This window comes from Meles meles, chromosome 1, assembly GCF_922984935.1.
Source record: "Meles meles chromosome 1, mMelMel3.1 paternal haplotype, whole genome shotgun sequence".
Taxonomy (NCBI): Eukaryota; Metazoa; Chordata; class Mammalia; order Carnivora; family Mustelidae; genus Meles; species Meles meles.
In genome coordinates, this window is record NC_060066.1 from 87,982,372 (window position 1) to 87,999,900 (window position 17,529).

The window sequence follows — 17,529 nt, forward strand, 5'->3', positions numbered from 1 at the left end:
CTCAGTTTCTTGCCAAAAAGTGTGTTAATAGTAATTAGACTTAGTCTGTTTTACCGGCATTTGTTTACAGCCCAATGCAAATTATGTATTCTTAAAAGCAGCACAGCAAAATAATAATCTCCAGCTTTCACTTACAGATTTAATAATTCTTTTTCTACCAATTCCTGCCATAATAAAAACAACTGAAAGTGAAATTTCCATATTTTAATACAGTGACATACAATAAGCCAAGCAGATATCTGTGTAAACAACACTAAATCCAGTATTCTCATGCTTCTGAGTAGTATGGTCCCTTTTTAAAAACTGAGGATTTAGGGGCACCTGGATAGCTGATTAAGCCCCTGGTTCTTGATTTCAGTTCAGGTCATCATCTCTGGGTGGTGAGATCAAGCCCTGCACTGGGCTCTGTGCTGAGTGTAGAGCCTGCCTGAAATTTCCCTCTCTCACTGCCACCCCCCAGGCCATACTCCGTGCACATGCTCTCTCTTTTCCTCTCTCAAGAAAATAAATAAAATAAAAACTGAGCATTTATTTTTTTAAAAACATTTTATTTATTTACTTAATAGAGATCACAAGTAGGCAGAGAGGCAGGCAGAGGCAGGGGGCAGGGCTCCCCACTGAGCAGAGAGCCCGATGCGGGGCTCGATCCCAGGATGGTGACCAGAGCCAAAGGCAGAGGCCTTAACCCACTGAGCCACGCAGCGCCCCCCCAAAACCGAGCGTTTATTAAACTTTCTATTCATGATTCTTAGAATGTGGAAGAGTAGGAAGAGAAGGTGGAGAGACCACAGATAAATAGAGGGAAATGCTCCTGTCAAAATAATCCAAGAAAGGGGGTGCCTGGCTCAGTGCATTAAAGCCTCTGCCTTCGGCTCAGGTCATGATCCCTGCGTCCTGGGATTGAGCCCCACATCGGGCTCTCTGCTCAGTAGGGAGCCTGCTTCCTCCCCTCTCTCTGACGCTTCTCTGCCTACTTGTGATCTCTCTGTCAAATACATAGAATCTTTGAAAAGAAAAAATAAATAAATAACCCAAGAAGGTAAGTAACAGGATCCCCATGGAGAAACTAGTCTTTAAGAAGTCAGCTAGTGAAGGGCCCCTGGATGACTCACTTGGTTAAGCTTCTGACTCTTGATTTCTGCTCAAGTCATGACCTCAAGGTCATAAGATCAAGCAAGCCCCTTCTTGGACTCTGCACTGAGCGTGGAGCCTGCTTGGGATTCTCTCTCTCTCCTCCTCCTCTGCCCCTCCCCCCCTTCACATGCATGTGCACTCCTTCTCTATCAAAGAAGAAAAAAGTCATCAATTACTGAGAATAAATAAAACATCATGAACATTCATTATTATTTACAGAGTTAGGCTTCAAACCACTGAGCCACACTACCAAATTTATAAAACATAACATTGTATTTGAATTTCATTATTCTTAACAGCCATTTTAGAGCTAAAAATAACCAAAAAATGAACACCGAACAGAGTTTGGTATCACATGCTAGCTATCATATTCTGATATTCCAGAATATCAAAAAGGAGCTGAAAAAAATTAAGTTTAATAGTTATTTTTAGAATTATTCCAGGTACTTAACCTTCAGATGCCTCGGACACCAGAGACCACTATACCATACAAAGTCCAACCACACTAGTTCCTGACAGGTACTTCTCTCAAGTTCCTCAAAGAGTAACTTCTATCTTGTCTTAGAAGCTCTGCACACATCCTCTTCCCCCAATTCCATCCCTCTCCCCACCTGAGCAAACTGGCTCTTTCTAACTTTACCTGTCATTCCTCCAGATGGGCCTTCCCAGACAGACTCCCATTTTTATCCTCCCCCATGCTATACTACTTTTTCCTTCATAGCATGAGTACAAATTGTAATTATATGCTTATCAGAATATTTCATTATCACTCTCACAAATCATATCGCAAAAAGGGCAGAGATCACATAGTTTTCGTCCATCACTAATCGAAAGCCCCTAGAAGAACATGAAGATTTCAAGTTTATTTGGTAAATAAAGATGGGCTATGACAAGAAGCTATTTTACTTCCAGATTTCATCATAGTATGTGAACTTCAGTAAGAATTTCATTCATTACCTGTTTGGTCACAGAAAATGCCCTCCACCATGAATTCCAACAACTCCTAGCAATCTCCGAAAACCGGCTGGGTGGGGCAGGGTTTCCACAAGGAAAAAGGGTAGCTCAGGTTAAATTCCCTAGAGGTCTGCCAATTACAAAGCTGGAAGTCAAACTTTTACACCCCACTGCCAAGTGCCCCACCCCACTTTTTCTGGTAATATTCAAGATCACTTTTTTTTTCCTTAAGTTTTTCAAGTGTAGTACATAACACCCCAATAAGCTGCTGCTGTTTCCATTTTTTCTTTAACTCGTACAATTTAAAATTTATAAAAATGCATCCCCAAAGTGATTCTGTGATTACTTTTACTTTATTAATGGTCAGTGGATAATTATGTTACTGCTTTAAGGAAAACTTTTGCAAAATACTAAAATACAATCTGTGCCTGAAGTCTTTAACCTCAGAGCTGGATAAGAGCTCCTCAAAAGGTAAAAAAACAAATATATGAATTTCAGATTTAGTGAGCCCTGAGCGGGACCTGTATTTTTTAAAAGCTGTGTTTTCAGGGCACCTGGGTGGCTCAGTGGGTTAAGCCTCTGCCTTCAGCTCAGGTCATGATCTCGGGGTCCTGGGATCAAGCCCCGCATCAGGCTCTCTGCTCATCGGGAAGCCTGCTCCCCCCCTCCCCCGCCTGCCTCTCTGCCTACTTGCAATCTCTGTCAAATAAATAGGTGAAATCTTTAAAGAAAGAAAAAAAAAAAAAAAGCTGTGTTTTCACAAGGAAGGTGGGCATATAAAAACTACCTGGCAAGATGAGGCCTGAGCACATAGATTTTATTTTTTAAAGTTCCTGGCGATTTAAATATGCATGCAGTAAGCGTTGAGAACCACCGTAAATAAAAACCTCTGCACCCCATTTCTCCCAATCTCCCAGAGCTCACTGCTTTTGCAAGTTCCTCCATGATCTGAGGATCATGAGGATTTTCTTTTGGTTTCATGAAACTGGAATAAGTACTAGGAGAAAAACAAGAACCTACTCTCTGTTTGTCTTAATCTGGGTTCCTACGTCCAAGGGGGCCATAATATTCAAATACGAAAAATGCTTATGGCCAGAAGTAATTGTGACTCAAGCTTGAAATGTACATATCTAAAAGATGTTAAAGGGCCAAGGTAAGTTTATTTTTCTTCAATTAAAGTAAATCTGAAGGGTCTACTCTGTATCAAAATAGAAAGATTCTGCACAGCAAAGGAAAAAATAAAGAAAACTAAAAGGCAACCTACTGAATGGGAGAAAATATTTGCAAATCACATATTTGATAAAGGGTTAATATCCAGAATATATAAAGAATTGATAAACTCAACCCCCCCAAAAAAAATAATCTAATTAAAAATGGGAAGACATGGACAGATAGTTCTCCAAAGAAACCATGCAAATAGCCAACAGACACATGCTAATATGCTCAGTATCACTCATCATCAAGGAACTGCAAATCCAAACTACAATGAGATATCACCTCATACCTGTCAGAATGGCTAAAATCAACAACACAAGAAACAACAAGTGATGGTAAGGATGTGGAGAAAAAGGAACCCTAGTGCACTGTTGGTAGGAAGTAAACTAATGCAGCCACTCTGGAAAACAGTATGGAGATTCTTTAAAAACTTAAAAAACAGAACTACCTTATAATCCAGAAATCACACTACTGGGTACTTACCCCAAAATAATACGAAATCGCTAATGCAACAGCATACATGCACCCTGATGTTTTTATAGCAGCATTATTTACAATAGCCAAATTATGGAAGTAGCCTAGATGCCCATCAACAGATGAATGGGTAAGGAAAATCACACACACACAGGAATATTACTCAACTGTAAAAAAAAGAATGAAATCTTGGCATTTGCAAAGACATGCATGGAGCTAGAGGGTACAATGCTAAGTGAAATAAGTCAGTCAAAGAAAGACAAATACTGTATGATCTCACTCACGTGGAATTTAGGAAACAAAACAAATAAGCAAAGGGGAAAAAAAGACACAACCAAGAGACAGACTCTTAACTACAGAGATCAAACTGATAGGTACCAGAGAGGAGGTAGGAGGAGGCATGGGGGAAGTAGGTGATGGGGATTCAAGAGTATACTTACCATAATGAGCACTGAGTATTGTACAGAATTTCTGAATCACTAGATTGTATGCCTGAAACTAATATAACACTGTATGTTAACTACACTGGAATTAAAATAAAAAATTTAATTAAAAAAAAAGTAAGTGGCGCCTGGGTGGCTCAGTGGGTTAAGCCGCTGCCTTCGGCTCAGGTCATGATCTCGGGATCCTGGGATCGAGTCCCACATCGGGCTCTCTGCTCAGCAGGGAGCCTGCTTCCCTCTCTCTCTCTCTGCCTGCCTCTCTATCTACTTGTGATCTCTCTCTGTCAAATAAATAAATAAAATCTTAAAAAAAAAAAAAAAAAAGTAAGTATGAAGGGTCTAGAGATCCCATTTTGAGTGTAAAGTAGCCAACTCATTCCCAGCTATGGGAAAGAGCTATGGGGTTATAGACAAGTCTTTTTCAAATAACCCAGCAAAGAACCACTAAGTGCCTTTACATGCATTTTTACACTTACTACCTTATTCTATTCCTAGCCCAATATTCACTGGGTCCATTAACTGGATGAAGGTGTAAATAAATGTTTTGGTCTCTGTTCTAGTTACTTTTTTTTTTCCCCAAAGATTTTATTTATTAATTTGACAGAGATCACAAGTACACAGAGAGGCAGGTAGAGAGAGGGGGGGGAAGCAGGCTCCCCGCTGAGCTGAGATCCTGATGCGGGACTCGATTTCAGGACCCAGAGATCATGATCTGAGCCAAAGGCAGAGGCTTTAATCCACTGAGCCACCCACGTACCCTGTGTCCTAGTTTCTGATTCTATAAATCCAATTTGTAAAACCAGGGAGCTGAATTACTTGCATAGCAATGTTGCTATTCAACTAAGGCAGCAATAACAACAAAATCACCACCACTAGCACCCTTCTACTGTACACTAATTATGTACCGGTTATTATATTCAGGGCCTTACATGGATTATTTTGTCTAAGCCTCAAAACAGTAAGTAATGGGCCCACCTTTCCTATCATTATTTGTCTGCAGATACATAGATCAGCTGATGACAGTGAAAAGATTGTGTGTGATCTAGAAGGAACCATACTGAAGCTTAAGAATTCACAGGTGAGACGCCTGAGTGGCTCAGTGGGTTAAGCCTCTGCCTTCGGCTCACGTCATGATATCAGGGTCCTGGGATGGAGCCTCGCATCGGGTTCTCTGCTCAGCAGGGAGCCTGCTTCCCCTCTAGTTCTCTGCCTGCCTCTCTGCCTACTTGTGATCTCTGTCTGTCAAATAAATAAATAAAATCTTTATAAGAATTCAGAGCTAAAACTGTTCTGAGGGTGAAAGAGTCAAGGTGTTGCCTATGAGTGTGGGCAGTAGAAAAGAAATTCCAAGAAAACCCAAAAGGAACATAGGAAGTAAAGAATATAAAATGCCAAGTTTCAGATAAATCTTCAAAAAGATTGAAGTCACCCGGAACGCTAGAGGGACTGGTCATGACTATCTAACTCCAGCTTCTATAATGACTCACGAATGCCCTATTTGCAAGTTTAAGCTATTTTGATTTTTGTCTCCTGAATATGGCCCCATAATGGTATCTACTTTCTCTGGGTCCAACTGTGGTTCCCCAGTTCCAGACTTTCTACACAATTTACTCATGCTGGACTCCTACATAGTCCAAACAAATTCCCTATCAATCAAATCCTTAAATGAACCAGAAAAATAGCAGAAACACATTTTCAACTTTATTACTCTAAATTGCATGTCCTTAAAAATTCCACATTTCGGGGCACCTGGGTGGCTCAGTGGATTAAGCCTCTGCCTTTGGCTCAGGTCATGGTCTCAGGGTCCTGGGATCAAGCCCCACATCAGGCTCTCTGCTCAGCAGGGAGCCTGCTTCCCCCTCTCTCTCTGCCTGCCTCTCTGCCTACTTGTGATCTCTGTCTGTCAAATAAATAAAATCTTTAAAAAAAAAAGTTTAAAAATTCCACATTTCTTACTTTACTGATAGATGTAGTTAAAATATAACAGAAGATACAGACTTAAAATATGTAGCAGATAAAACATTCATTTTAATATGATCTCAGGGATGCCTGGGTGGCTCAGTGGGTTGGGCATCCACCTTCAGCTCAGGTCATAATCCCAGAGTCCTGGGATCAAGTCCCAATTGATCGGATCCCTGCTCAGCAGGGAGCCTGCTTCTCCCTCTGCCTCCCGATCCCACTGCTTATGCACATGCGCTCTCCGGCAAATAAATAAATAAAATATCTTTTAAAATACTGATCTTGGGGCGCCTGGGTGGCTCAGTGGGTTAAAGCCTCTGCCTTCGGCTCAGGTCATGATATAGGGTCCTAGGATTGAGCCCCGCATCGGGCTCTCTGCTCAGCGGGGAGCCTGCTTCCCTTCCTCTCTTTCTGCCTGGCTCGCTGCCTACTTGTGATCTGTGGCAAATAAATACGTAAATACATACATACATACATACATACATACATACATACATAAAATCTTTAAAATACTGATCTTGAATTTGAAAAGACTCAGTAGGGGCGCCTGGGTGGCTCAGAGGGTTAAGCCTCTGCCTTCGGTTCAGGTCATGGTCTCAGGGTCCTGGGATCAAGCCCCACATAGGGCTCTCTGCTCAGTGGGGAGCCTGTTTCCCCCTCTCTCTCTGTCTACTTGTGATCTCTCTCTCTGTCAAATAAATAAATAAAATTTAAAAAAGATTCAGTAATCTTTTCCAGTAAAACCAACTGGAAATAGAACTCTCACTATAAACAAATGTCTTCTACCTTCCACTACATTCTCAAGTAGGTCACCAATCTTTCTCTTACCTTATCCCTCTCTCCTATGTTTATCCATCTTTATTCAAATGCAGCTACTGCACTAAACCTAATAGGCTTAAATCTGCTCATCCTTTTAAGTGACTAGTAACACAGAGAAAGAGATCTCTTGGAGAGATCCAAGAAAATGTACTTGGCTCTAGTATTTCAGCTCACTGTCAAGGCAAATTTGGGTTTTTACTAAAAAATTCTAGATTACCTTCTATATATACACATATATATATATATGTGTGTATATATATACACATATACATATATATATACACATATATATATAGTCCTTCTATATATCTCTAGCTACATGAACACAAAGACTATGCTTAAGTTCTCCTGCAACTAGGTTAAGTAGATACATTAACAGATAAAAAGAAAATTTTAATGGAACCGAGCAATCCAAAGAAGTTAATAAGCCCTAGTTAACAACCATAGTTTATTTTGAAGGAAGCTGGCAAATGAAGCAATAAGCATTTTGTGTCTAATTGAGTCGAATTCTCAGAAATTGTGCTTGGGAGTTACCACCACAAACTTCTTCATTTTCATTATTTTTTCAAAAGTCTATAGTCTGATAAAAATATTACTTCTTGGAAAGTTCCAATCTGTCACTTTCTAGACTGATGTACAAAGGTTTTGCCAGTCAATTTGCAAGCAGGATTTTTTTTTTTTTTTAAGATTTTATTTATTTATTTGACAGACAGATCAGAAGTAGGCAGAGGCAGGCAGAGAGGGGAGGGGGAGAAGCGGGCTCCCTGCTGAGCAGAGAGCCCGATGCGGGACTGGATCCCAGGACCCCGGGATCATGACCTGAGCCGAAGGCAGTGGCTTAACCAACTGAGCCACCCAGGCACCCTGCAAGCAGGATTTTGAGCACAATAATGAACAATCTCGTTAGTCAACCTGGACAAATGCTAATTTCTTTTTTTTTTTTTTTTTAAGATTTTTATTTTTTATTTATTTGACAGAGAGAGATCACAAGTAGATAGAGAGGCAGGCAGAGAGAGAGAGAGAGGGAAGCAGGCTCCCTGCTGAGCAGAGAGCCCGATGCGGGACTCGATCCCAGGACCCCGAGATCATGACCCGAGCCGAAGGCAGCGGCCTAACCCACTGAGCCACCCAGGCGCCCCCAAATGCTAATTTCTACTGCTTACTTAGGAACAGATTTTGACCTCCATCTACCAGGGGAACTGATTTATGAGTAAATCAATAATATCAAATAAACTTGCAGGGGCACTTCTGAGCTTCTGAATTATGAGTTAAATATATCTTCCACATTGCATATGCTAATCTATTATTTAAAATTGGTATAGCTATCTGAACTTTACATTCTTAAATGTTGAACTGAAATATTCTGCAGTATTACTGTTGTAGAGAATTAGTGAAAAACAAGAACATGTCTAACACTATTACAACAATAAGGAACAAAGCCCAATCCAGAAAATAACAATTTATCTCCAAGCAAAGAACAGAGTTGCTCCCTATCTGGTACTATAAGAGAATTCTAAGACCTGTGCATTTAAAGTATTCCCAAATCAGGGTTTCACTATCCTCTCATTCAGAGAACAATTACTTCTTTGTCTTGACACTGTCCTTTCCAAAAGCAATGGTTCCTACAATTAATGCTAAGCTTTAAACCAAGCATGGAGAAAGCAACTTACAAGGCATCCACAGAGATATCGAAAAATAAACTAGGAGAACAGAATGGCTGTCCAAGGGAGAAGGTATGATAAAGAAAACAATGGTAGTATCTGAATCTTCTTAAGTAACATAGGCCATGTTTGAGGTCACCTGGGAATTAACTCTTTGGCTTATTATATGCTTTTACAAAGATGTATTCTATGTATTCTTAAGAAGGATAAGTGTGTTAAGAACTTTAAAAAGCTTGAACAATCACTTCACAGAGGAAATAAAATTAGAAAGACTTTACTATGATTTTATTTTATTTTACTGACAGTAGCATCAACAGAGGGAAAGGTTCAAAATTACTTTTAAAATTGTCTTGCCTATTTGTATTTCTAATGCACATATTAATATAAAATTTCAAAATATAAAAAGTAGAGTACCTGAAACTGAACTCTTGGGCACTGGATCAGAGATAAGTTAGTACCAATTTTCCTTACAATACTTCGAGATGAACCATATGGCTTCCCAGACCAAAGTACCTGAGGAAACAGGAAAAACCAAAAGTATAATTTTAAGAGTTATAAAGGTTTGTAGTTTGTTACTACAAAACACTGGACAATTAATTGCACATGTTGACACTTTAAGGGATCAGAATGCTCTACGTGTTATGGGAAATTAGCTAATATTTCTCAACTAGAAGTTAAAGGATATATATATATATAGCTGGTTATGATTAACACAAAGTTTAATGTAAGGCATTATATAAAAAACACAGAAGAATAACTAGTAATTGTAAAATAATACATCTGAAGTAAAAACTGCATTTTCATAAGGTTTTCATATTATTCTATAAAGGAAACACAATTTTTCTCTCTCCTCTGCTATATTTTTAGCTTTAGAACTTTATATACACACAAATTTTTTAAAACTGTGAGCTACTTTTGTTATAATGGACTTTTCAAAACAAACCCAAATCAGTTCAAAGTTCAGAATCTGAAGTTGTACCATTCAGGGTACTTCGCTTTTGTTTGCTACACAAGAATGTCTGGTCAAGGTTAAGTGTAGGCCAAAATCCAGTTGCACTACATCTTTTTGTGAGGCCTTGTCCCAAGGTAAAGGTATCTTTTCCTAATTTATACAAAGGCTAAATGAGCTTGCGGTGACCCTAACTAGCAGAATTCCTCAGATGCAATCATAATACACAGAGGACATTATGCTATGCTTTATGCAAAAACAAACTCCCAAAGCAAAAAGCAAACAAAAAAAAAACATGTAGAATGTTAAATCATTATAAAGTACCTTGAAACTTCTCCCCAAGTACATGATTTTTCCTTAAAGAGAAAAACTATCCATCTGTTTTGAGTGCTACACTTGAAAGCCTGGACAGAAAGGCAGAGAGGTGGTATGCTATTAAAGCAATTTAAAAAGAAAAGAGTAAGAATGATATGACCACTTAATTCATTAAATTTTACATTCAATTATATTCTAAAACTAAGTAAGTAATACCAAATCAGCAGCATGTATTCTGAGCAATAGACACTGACCCCTTTTAGTCATGCCATGGCCGTTCTAATTTAAAGAATGGAATTACCGTTAACATATGCGGTATGAACAAGGGATAAATGTTATTGTAAACAGCAGTGGCTCCAACACATAATCCAAATTAGACTTTTAAACCATTCTAAAAGCATGCACAACTTGTAAAATGGGCATAGAAGTAATCTGACTTCTTAGATTTTCGCATCTCAACCCAATTAGATATATAGTAGGGCTCAAACTGAAGATCATGGGGATGTGTATAGAATAGCTCTGGTATATGCCTCAGCTTTTACCTAACTCACCATTAATATGTTCAAAGTTTCACTGACTATTACCCAAGAGAGTCCAGAAAGTACTATACCCTACACTGGCTACTATAACCAATAAAAACTGAACTCTTACTTAGGAAATATAAATTAAAAAGATGGTACACAGTGGGAAATAGGACACTAGAAAGAAGACATCGATTCTGAAATATGAATATTAAACAAAGAATGTTAAGAGGCAAAGCTACTGTGAAGATTAGAAGAGAATTACCTGTAATTGAGGAATGCAAATCATTCACACCAATGACTGATCAAACGACTAATAATAACAACACATGAGGACCGAGAAGAAAAACATCAGACTGGACAAAAATGGGAAGCATCACAGTTTTACAAATTCAACATAAGAGGCCAAGGACAAAATAAGAATACGGGCAAGTAATTCTAAGACAGTATTTAAGCAAACTCTACCTTATACATGTTCATAGGTCTTAATCTTTTATAAAAAGAAACCCACAGGGCAATAGCACCTACACCATTCCTTCTATTCCTGAATCTTGTATTTAGTCACAAGTCAAAATTCTCCTATGATGTAGGTGTAGTGGAACACTATGCATCACAATGTGACAATTACAGAGTCTAAAGTGAATCTCCCATCCCTTCAGTATGCAAAGATCTTTTTTTTTTTTTTTTTAAGATTTTATTTATTCATTTGACACAGAGAGAGATCACAAGTAGGCAGAGAGGCAGGCAGAGAGAGAGGAGGAAGCAGGCTCCCTGCGGAGCAGAGAGCCCGATGCGGGGCTCGATCCCAGGACCCTGAGATCATGACCTAAGCCGAAGGCAGCGGCTTAATCCACTGAGCCACCCAGGCGCCCCAGTATGCAAAGATCTTAACTAGAGATGAACAGGGCAAGAAACTCACTATGAAAAATTTGGAAAGGATTTGCCAAGGTCAGGAACTAATGTTTCTGCCAACTTTTAGCATTCCTTGCTATGCATGCTTCAGGGCTAAGTTTCAACTATTATCTTCCCATCTGCTTAATATCAGAAGGAAAAGAGTATCAGATGACTTCTATAAGAGAAGGTGGCCAAAGATTCAGCTTTTACTTTTAAGGACTAAGTAGACTATTTAGGCTTCTTATACAAAATTCTAAAGGAAGTAAAAACAGATTGCTTTATGTGATTTTTTTCGAAGTATATACAGCAGACTAACAATGTTTTTCTGTTATTTATGAATTGAACAGCACTTAGCACCAAGAAATATGAAGAAGGGTCTATGTAAGCTAATGACCGGAATATTTAGAAAGAAAAGTCATAACCTTTACTTGACTTTAGGAAAAAGTGATGGTAAAGAGCTACTAACTTCCAGGAACCCTAAAACTAGGTCCTACTTCATTTTTTCTATTCAGCCATCATGGAGTGGGAGAAATTGTAAATGGCTGTGAAGAAATAATGAACAGATGGTACTGAAAAGTCACCATCTGTGCACTAAGAGACTGTTAAGGCCCAAGTGTATCTCCTACCCTAACTGGTGGCTGAACTGTTGTCTTGTCGGTATACAGGAGAAGGGAAGACTTCCTCTAAAGATAAACTGTCATTAATATTTTTTCAGACGTTAAAGAGAGAGAAGGGAGAAAACTAGCACTGCTAACCAAATGGATTTCATTAAGAAATAAGAATTCAATTCCGCTAGAAAATAATTAAGTAACTATTATTATTAAACAGAAAAACTCTGCTTTGCTTTATGACTACTAACAAATAATCTAATAATGTGTGCATGTGTGTTTGCATGTCTGTGTCTAGTAATGACAGTCCCTAACATTTAGAAACAGTGTTTGAAAGTGATGACAGCAAGGAGGAGGATGGCAACAAGAAAGCAATTTGTTCTTTTTTAACATTGTGAAATGCTATTGTAGAAGTGTTGAAGTGTGAGCCTGGAATCTGAAGCTATCATCTGTCTCATCATGATGACTGTACTCAAGTTTCATGTGGTAATTCATCTGTTATAGACCAGTTTAATCTAAATTACTACTTCAGAGGTCCCATTTAGCAGGAAAAAGTACAAATTCAATTCTAAATAAATATATTTTTCTCAAGATTAGCTATTTCATATTAATGCAAGGGTCTTTATTCTGGGGTCAAGTCCCTGAAATTACATGCAAAATTCTGTGTTTGTGATTTTTTTTAGAATAAAGTCCATACCATTAATCAAAATTTCAAGGAGTTTAAGACACAACAAAATACAAATCCTTAACTCCAAGGGAGCCAGGGGAAAATTCGAAGTGTGTGTTGGGTAAAGAGGCTAGAGACAGGAAGATGAAACTGTAACAATTTAAAATCCCCAATTAAAGAAAACACTTTCTACAGTTCTCTTCTTCCTTACTCTAAACTCTTAGCCATATTGACATTCTTCCTCCAAAGCACAAAAGGAAAACAAAGTTACAATTCCTAAGTATTACTGGAAATATATTACTAATACTAATTAGGTATTTGCTCTGACTGTGGTTATACCTATAAGACAAAGTATTGTTTTACTGAACATACATAATTTAGGCAAAAGAACTGGATATAGTAAATCAATCAGTGACTGCCATTACAGTGCTGATCTGTACAGTAAAATACAAAGAGCTAATCATCAACAGTTGTTCTAATGGCAAAAACAAAACTCTAATCTCAAAGCTGCACATTTTCTTTTTAAGCAGATAAAACATGTAAAGGATGAAGGCAGTTTCTACCTGGAATATTTTCAAACACAGTATTAAGTTCATTATCAAACAATGGGAAAATATGTATTTATGTATTTTATTTATTTTTTTTTTTCTCCACCTCCCACTCCGACCTCCAGACGCGGACTGGAAGATATGTATTTACTTCTAAAAGGTAGCAAAGAAGTTTTATTTTCAGATGTCCAAAAGTAAAATCTTGGTAGACTATACCTTCTTACACTTGGGCAGCACGCTAAGAGATCTCAGAAACTAAACAATTCCGAAGTATCAAACTGCTTTATGTTAAAAGAAAACTTATTTCTATATAGATTTTCAGTTAACGGATTAAAGTTGATGATTATATGAGGCTGCCTGGGTGGCTCAGTTGGGTAAGCGTCTGCCTTTGGCCCCAATCATGATCTCAGGGTCCTGGGATCGAGTCCCATATCAGGCCTCCCTGCTCAGTGGGGAGACTGCTTCTCCCTCTCCCTCTGCTTGCCGCTCCCCTGCTTATGCTCTCTCTATCAAATATATAAAACCTTTGAAAAGGAAAAAAAAATGATTATATTACATTAAAAAAAAAAAAACAGTCTTTTCAGTTGCTAGGGCCTTAATTGTGAATACCCTACAACATAGGGAGTAAGTTAATGCTATTACCGGTTTTGGTTTTTTTTTTTTTTTGGATGAAAAAAGGCATGAATGAACATGGATGAAAGGCAAAATGAACAAAGCTAAATTAAATGAACAAGCTAAATAAACTGTGTTATCTGTTTCTGAAACAAACTTCTGCACTTTGGTCTCAATCAGCATTAGTCACACTTGCCTGACTTGGGGCCAGGGTTGGGGGGGAATGACAGAGCAAAACTATAGAAAATTAACCATTATTGAATGTAGCTATACTACATACTAGCCACTGTACTAGGTGTCATTTAATCCACAGTCATTTAATCCACAAGCTAACTCTGCAGTAGTTCTTATCTATAATTTGTGCATGCAGAAAGTAACTGGCAGAGACCAATTTCAGACCCAGAGATGTTTGAATCCAGGATCTATGATCTTTTCACCAAATTATACTTCTTTTTCAATTATTTTATTTTTTTAAAGTAATCTCTATGCCCAATGTGGGGCTCAAATTCAGGACCCCGAGATCAAGAGTTGCATGCTTTTCTGACTTAGCCAGCCAGGCACCCCTCTCTTAAATTATATTTTTTACTAAAATTGGAAAGAAAAAGAACCGTAAATTGTAAAGCTTTACATTGGGGGAATTTTAAATTACAAGAGCTTCCCATTTTTCTGGAAGCAACAGAAATTTTTCACTGTCAGTACTAAAATGTTAATCTACTCTCTGTAACCAAATGATGGTAAACAAATGAGATGGAAATGATGGAAAACAAATAAAGTTGCATTAAGTGAAGTTCAAAACAGGAAAATGTAACTGAAAAAAACGAAAATACTATTAACTTCAGAAACCATCTTCCTATTGCTTATCCTCAAGCTAATAATATCAAAATTATGCAGCTATTAAAAAAGGTAATTTTATTTGGTTCTTTGCTTTTTATCTCCGAAGAAAATAGATGTAATGGGGGGGAGGGGGGTGAGAGATTCAAAGTTTGACTTTCTCTTAACAAGACATAAAAAGACACAAAATAAAAACAAGAGTACAAGTAGTACATTAAAAAGTATACCCATTATTAAAAAAATACATATATATATACATGTACACACACATATACAGCCATATTCATATTATGTAACCTGCCTTATCTTTAATAAAATTGAATTCCACATTATTAATGCAAAATATTGAATGTGAAAATGAAAAACAAATATTCATAAGACATGCCTGGTGCAACTACTGGTCTAATAACTTCACAATGGATCTTAAAAAACGTTATATACCAGTAGCAAATACTTCAAATTAGATCAAGATCAGAACATCTTTGGCACAGATTATACTAATTTTTTCTTCACATACATAGTTGTTGTATTATCAGAAGACATGACTTTACCTTTTACCTTAAAAGTTGTGATAATGTGATAACGTTATAACGGCATTCAGTAAGTTCTACAACATTCAGAGTTGTCAAATGCTAGTCATATTTTATCCAATGATTTCTATGTTAACTCTTTTCTCACTACTAACGAATGCATTGCTTTTAACAGTTACATGAATATTGGTACATTTTCAATGTAACTCAAAATGTTACTCCCGTACTTAGGATACTAGGTAAAGATTCACTTCCATGACTTAAATAAACATACTGAATTTTAAATGTTGGTCATATATAAATTCATTTCACGTTCTCAGAAAAAATTCTCAAAACATATACATGTCTGGATTTAAAAAATTAATTAGGAGCACTCACCGATTGCATGCTTCCTCCAACCTGTTGAAAAACCATCCTAATTAGGCGCTTAATCCAGCCAAGCATTTAGATGGCAGTGTCTCCAAATTTGCATTTCAAGTACTTCAGGCATACATAGCAGCACATGGTCCAATAAGCACACTAAAATTTTAAAATGCAAACACTAAAATGAAATAACTGTTATTTAGAATCTTTACTGCTTGCAACATGTCTCATAAAGTCTAGTCTAAAACATTTTTTTTTTAAGATTTTATTTATTTGACAGAGAGAGATCACAAGTAGGCAGAGAGGCAGGCAGAAGAGAGTGAGAGGGAAGCAGGCTCCCTGCCGAGCAGAGAGCCTGATGCGGGACTCGATCCCAGGACCCTGAGATCATGACCTGAGCCGAAGGCAGCGGCTTAAACCACTGAGCCACCCAGGCGCCCTAGTCTAAAACATTTTAAAACTTTGTGTGTACTTAAAACAATTTTGCCTGCAATCAGTTTTGAATAAACAGTACAATATTTTTTTAACTATTTTTTTTTCCAACCAGTGTTTTTTATTTCGAAGCAATGAACACCCACTGTGGCTAATTTAAGTAGAAAATGTTTCTATGAAAAGATATTTAGTAGATAACAATCTTAAAAGAACCTGACACAACATTCTGCCAGTTCCCATTTTTCTGCCTCACTGGCTCCTAAGTTGCTACCTATACTGGTGGCATTTGCTTGGCCAAATCTACCTGTCTATAGATATGAGCAGATTCTGCCTCCCTCCAAAAATCATAAAGGAATCCCATATATGTGGTACAGGAATTCAGATGCTAGAAGGTCCTTCCATAGTATTGGCACTATAACTCCTGCCTCTCATCTCCTTCCCCATCAATATGTACTACAAATCTGACAGAATTAAATTCTTAACTCATCATACACCATAACCCAGTTTACTGAAAGTGTTGGTCTCCAATAAACAAGGAATTTGAACAAAACCATGTCAGTGTGCTGCTTCCTCATCAACGCAGTCTTGATTAAAAACAGAAACTGCTAGGGCACCTGGGTGGCTCAGCGGGTTAAAGCCTCTGCCTTCAGCTCAGGTCATGATCCCAGGGTCCTGGGATCGAGCCCTGCATCTGGCTCTCTGCTCAGTAGGGAGCCTGCTTACCCCCCTCTCTCTGCCTACCTGTGATCTCTGTCTGTCAAATAAATAAATAAAATCTTTAAGAAAAAACAAAAAAAAAAACCAAAAAACCAGAAACTGCTAAAAACAAAAACAAAACAAAACAAAAAACCAGAAACTGCTGAACAGAATCAGTGTACTTAGTAGTATATTTTTGATTTACATTCTGATGCAAGCTCATCCCATTAAAGACCAGAAACAAAGACTCTATTGTCTACACTTTAAGAACTTCATGAACTGGGGGATGGGGAGATAAAGGGCGCCACAAACACACCAGACACTGGCTGAAACATGAACTGAAAAGAACTAAGTCTCAATGACAAATCAAAGTTTGTAACAACTCTAAGCACTGGCAGTAATATCTAATTTATTGATAACTATGAAATGGTCATGACTAGAACTTTGGTGAGACAGATATATTTTAGTGTTACCAACATCTACTACTGCTTTTAAACATGTATACTGAGAGTTAATGGGAAGAAAAATGGCAAAGGTCCAAAAATAAATGAGGTCAAAGCTGGAAATGATGGACAAAAAAACTAGTCGGGGGGAAAAAAGGATGGTTTTACGTAGGATTTGAAAACATCCCTTTTTTAAAAAAAAATGTGGTGTAACTGACACAGAAAAGTATATCAATTTTATGTGTCTAGCTAGATGAATTTCATATATGTATAGACCTGGGTAACCACCACCCAAATCAAGACACATAACATTTCCCAAACCCCAAAAGTTCCCTATTGAACTACTATTCTAACTTTATGAGCACTTAATAGTTTTGCCCACTGTATATACTCTTTTTTGTGTTTGGCTTATTTCACTTAACAATGTCTGAGATTAATCCACACTGTTTGTAAATCATAGT

General features: G+C 37.7%; 1 protein-coding gene across 4 annotated transcripts in view; it reads right to left on the bottom strand.

Annotated features, from left to right (window-relative positions):
• MTFR1 (mitochondrial fission regulator 1) overlaps positions 1 to 17,529 on the bottom strand; it is a 63,906-nt gene that overhangs the window by 23,012 nt on the left and 23,365 nt on the right. For 3 of the 4 annotated variants that reach the window (XM_046023200.1, XM_046023207.1, XM_046023216.1), the window contains 2 exons: positions 15,513 to 15,653; positions 9,074 to 9,172 (listed from right to left, as the gene is read on the bottom strand). In XM_046023200.1, coding sequence (XP_045879156.1) covers positions 9,074 to 9,172; positions 15,513 to 15,578 — 165 coding nt within the window. In that variant the 5' untranslated portion in view covers positions 15,579 to 15,653. Of the gene's footprint in view, positions 1 to 9,073; positions 9,173 to 9,932; positions 10,030 to 15,512; positions 15,654 to 17,529 lie in introns of those variants that run through there. The other variant, XM_046023226.1, reaches the window with a different exon arrangement.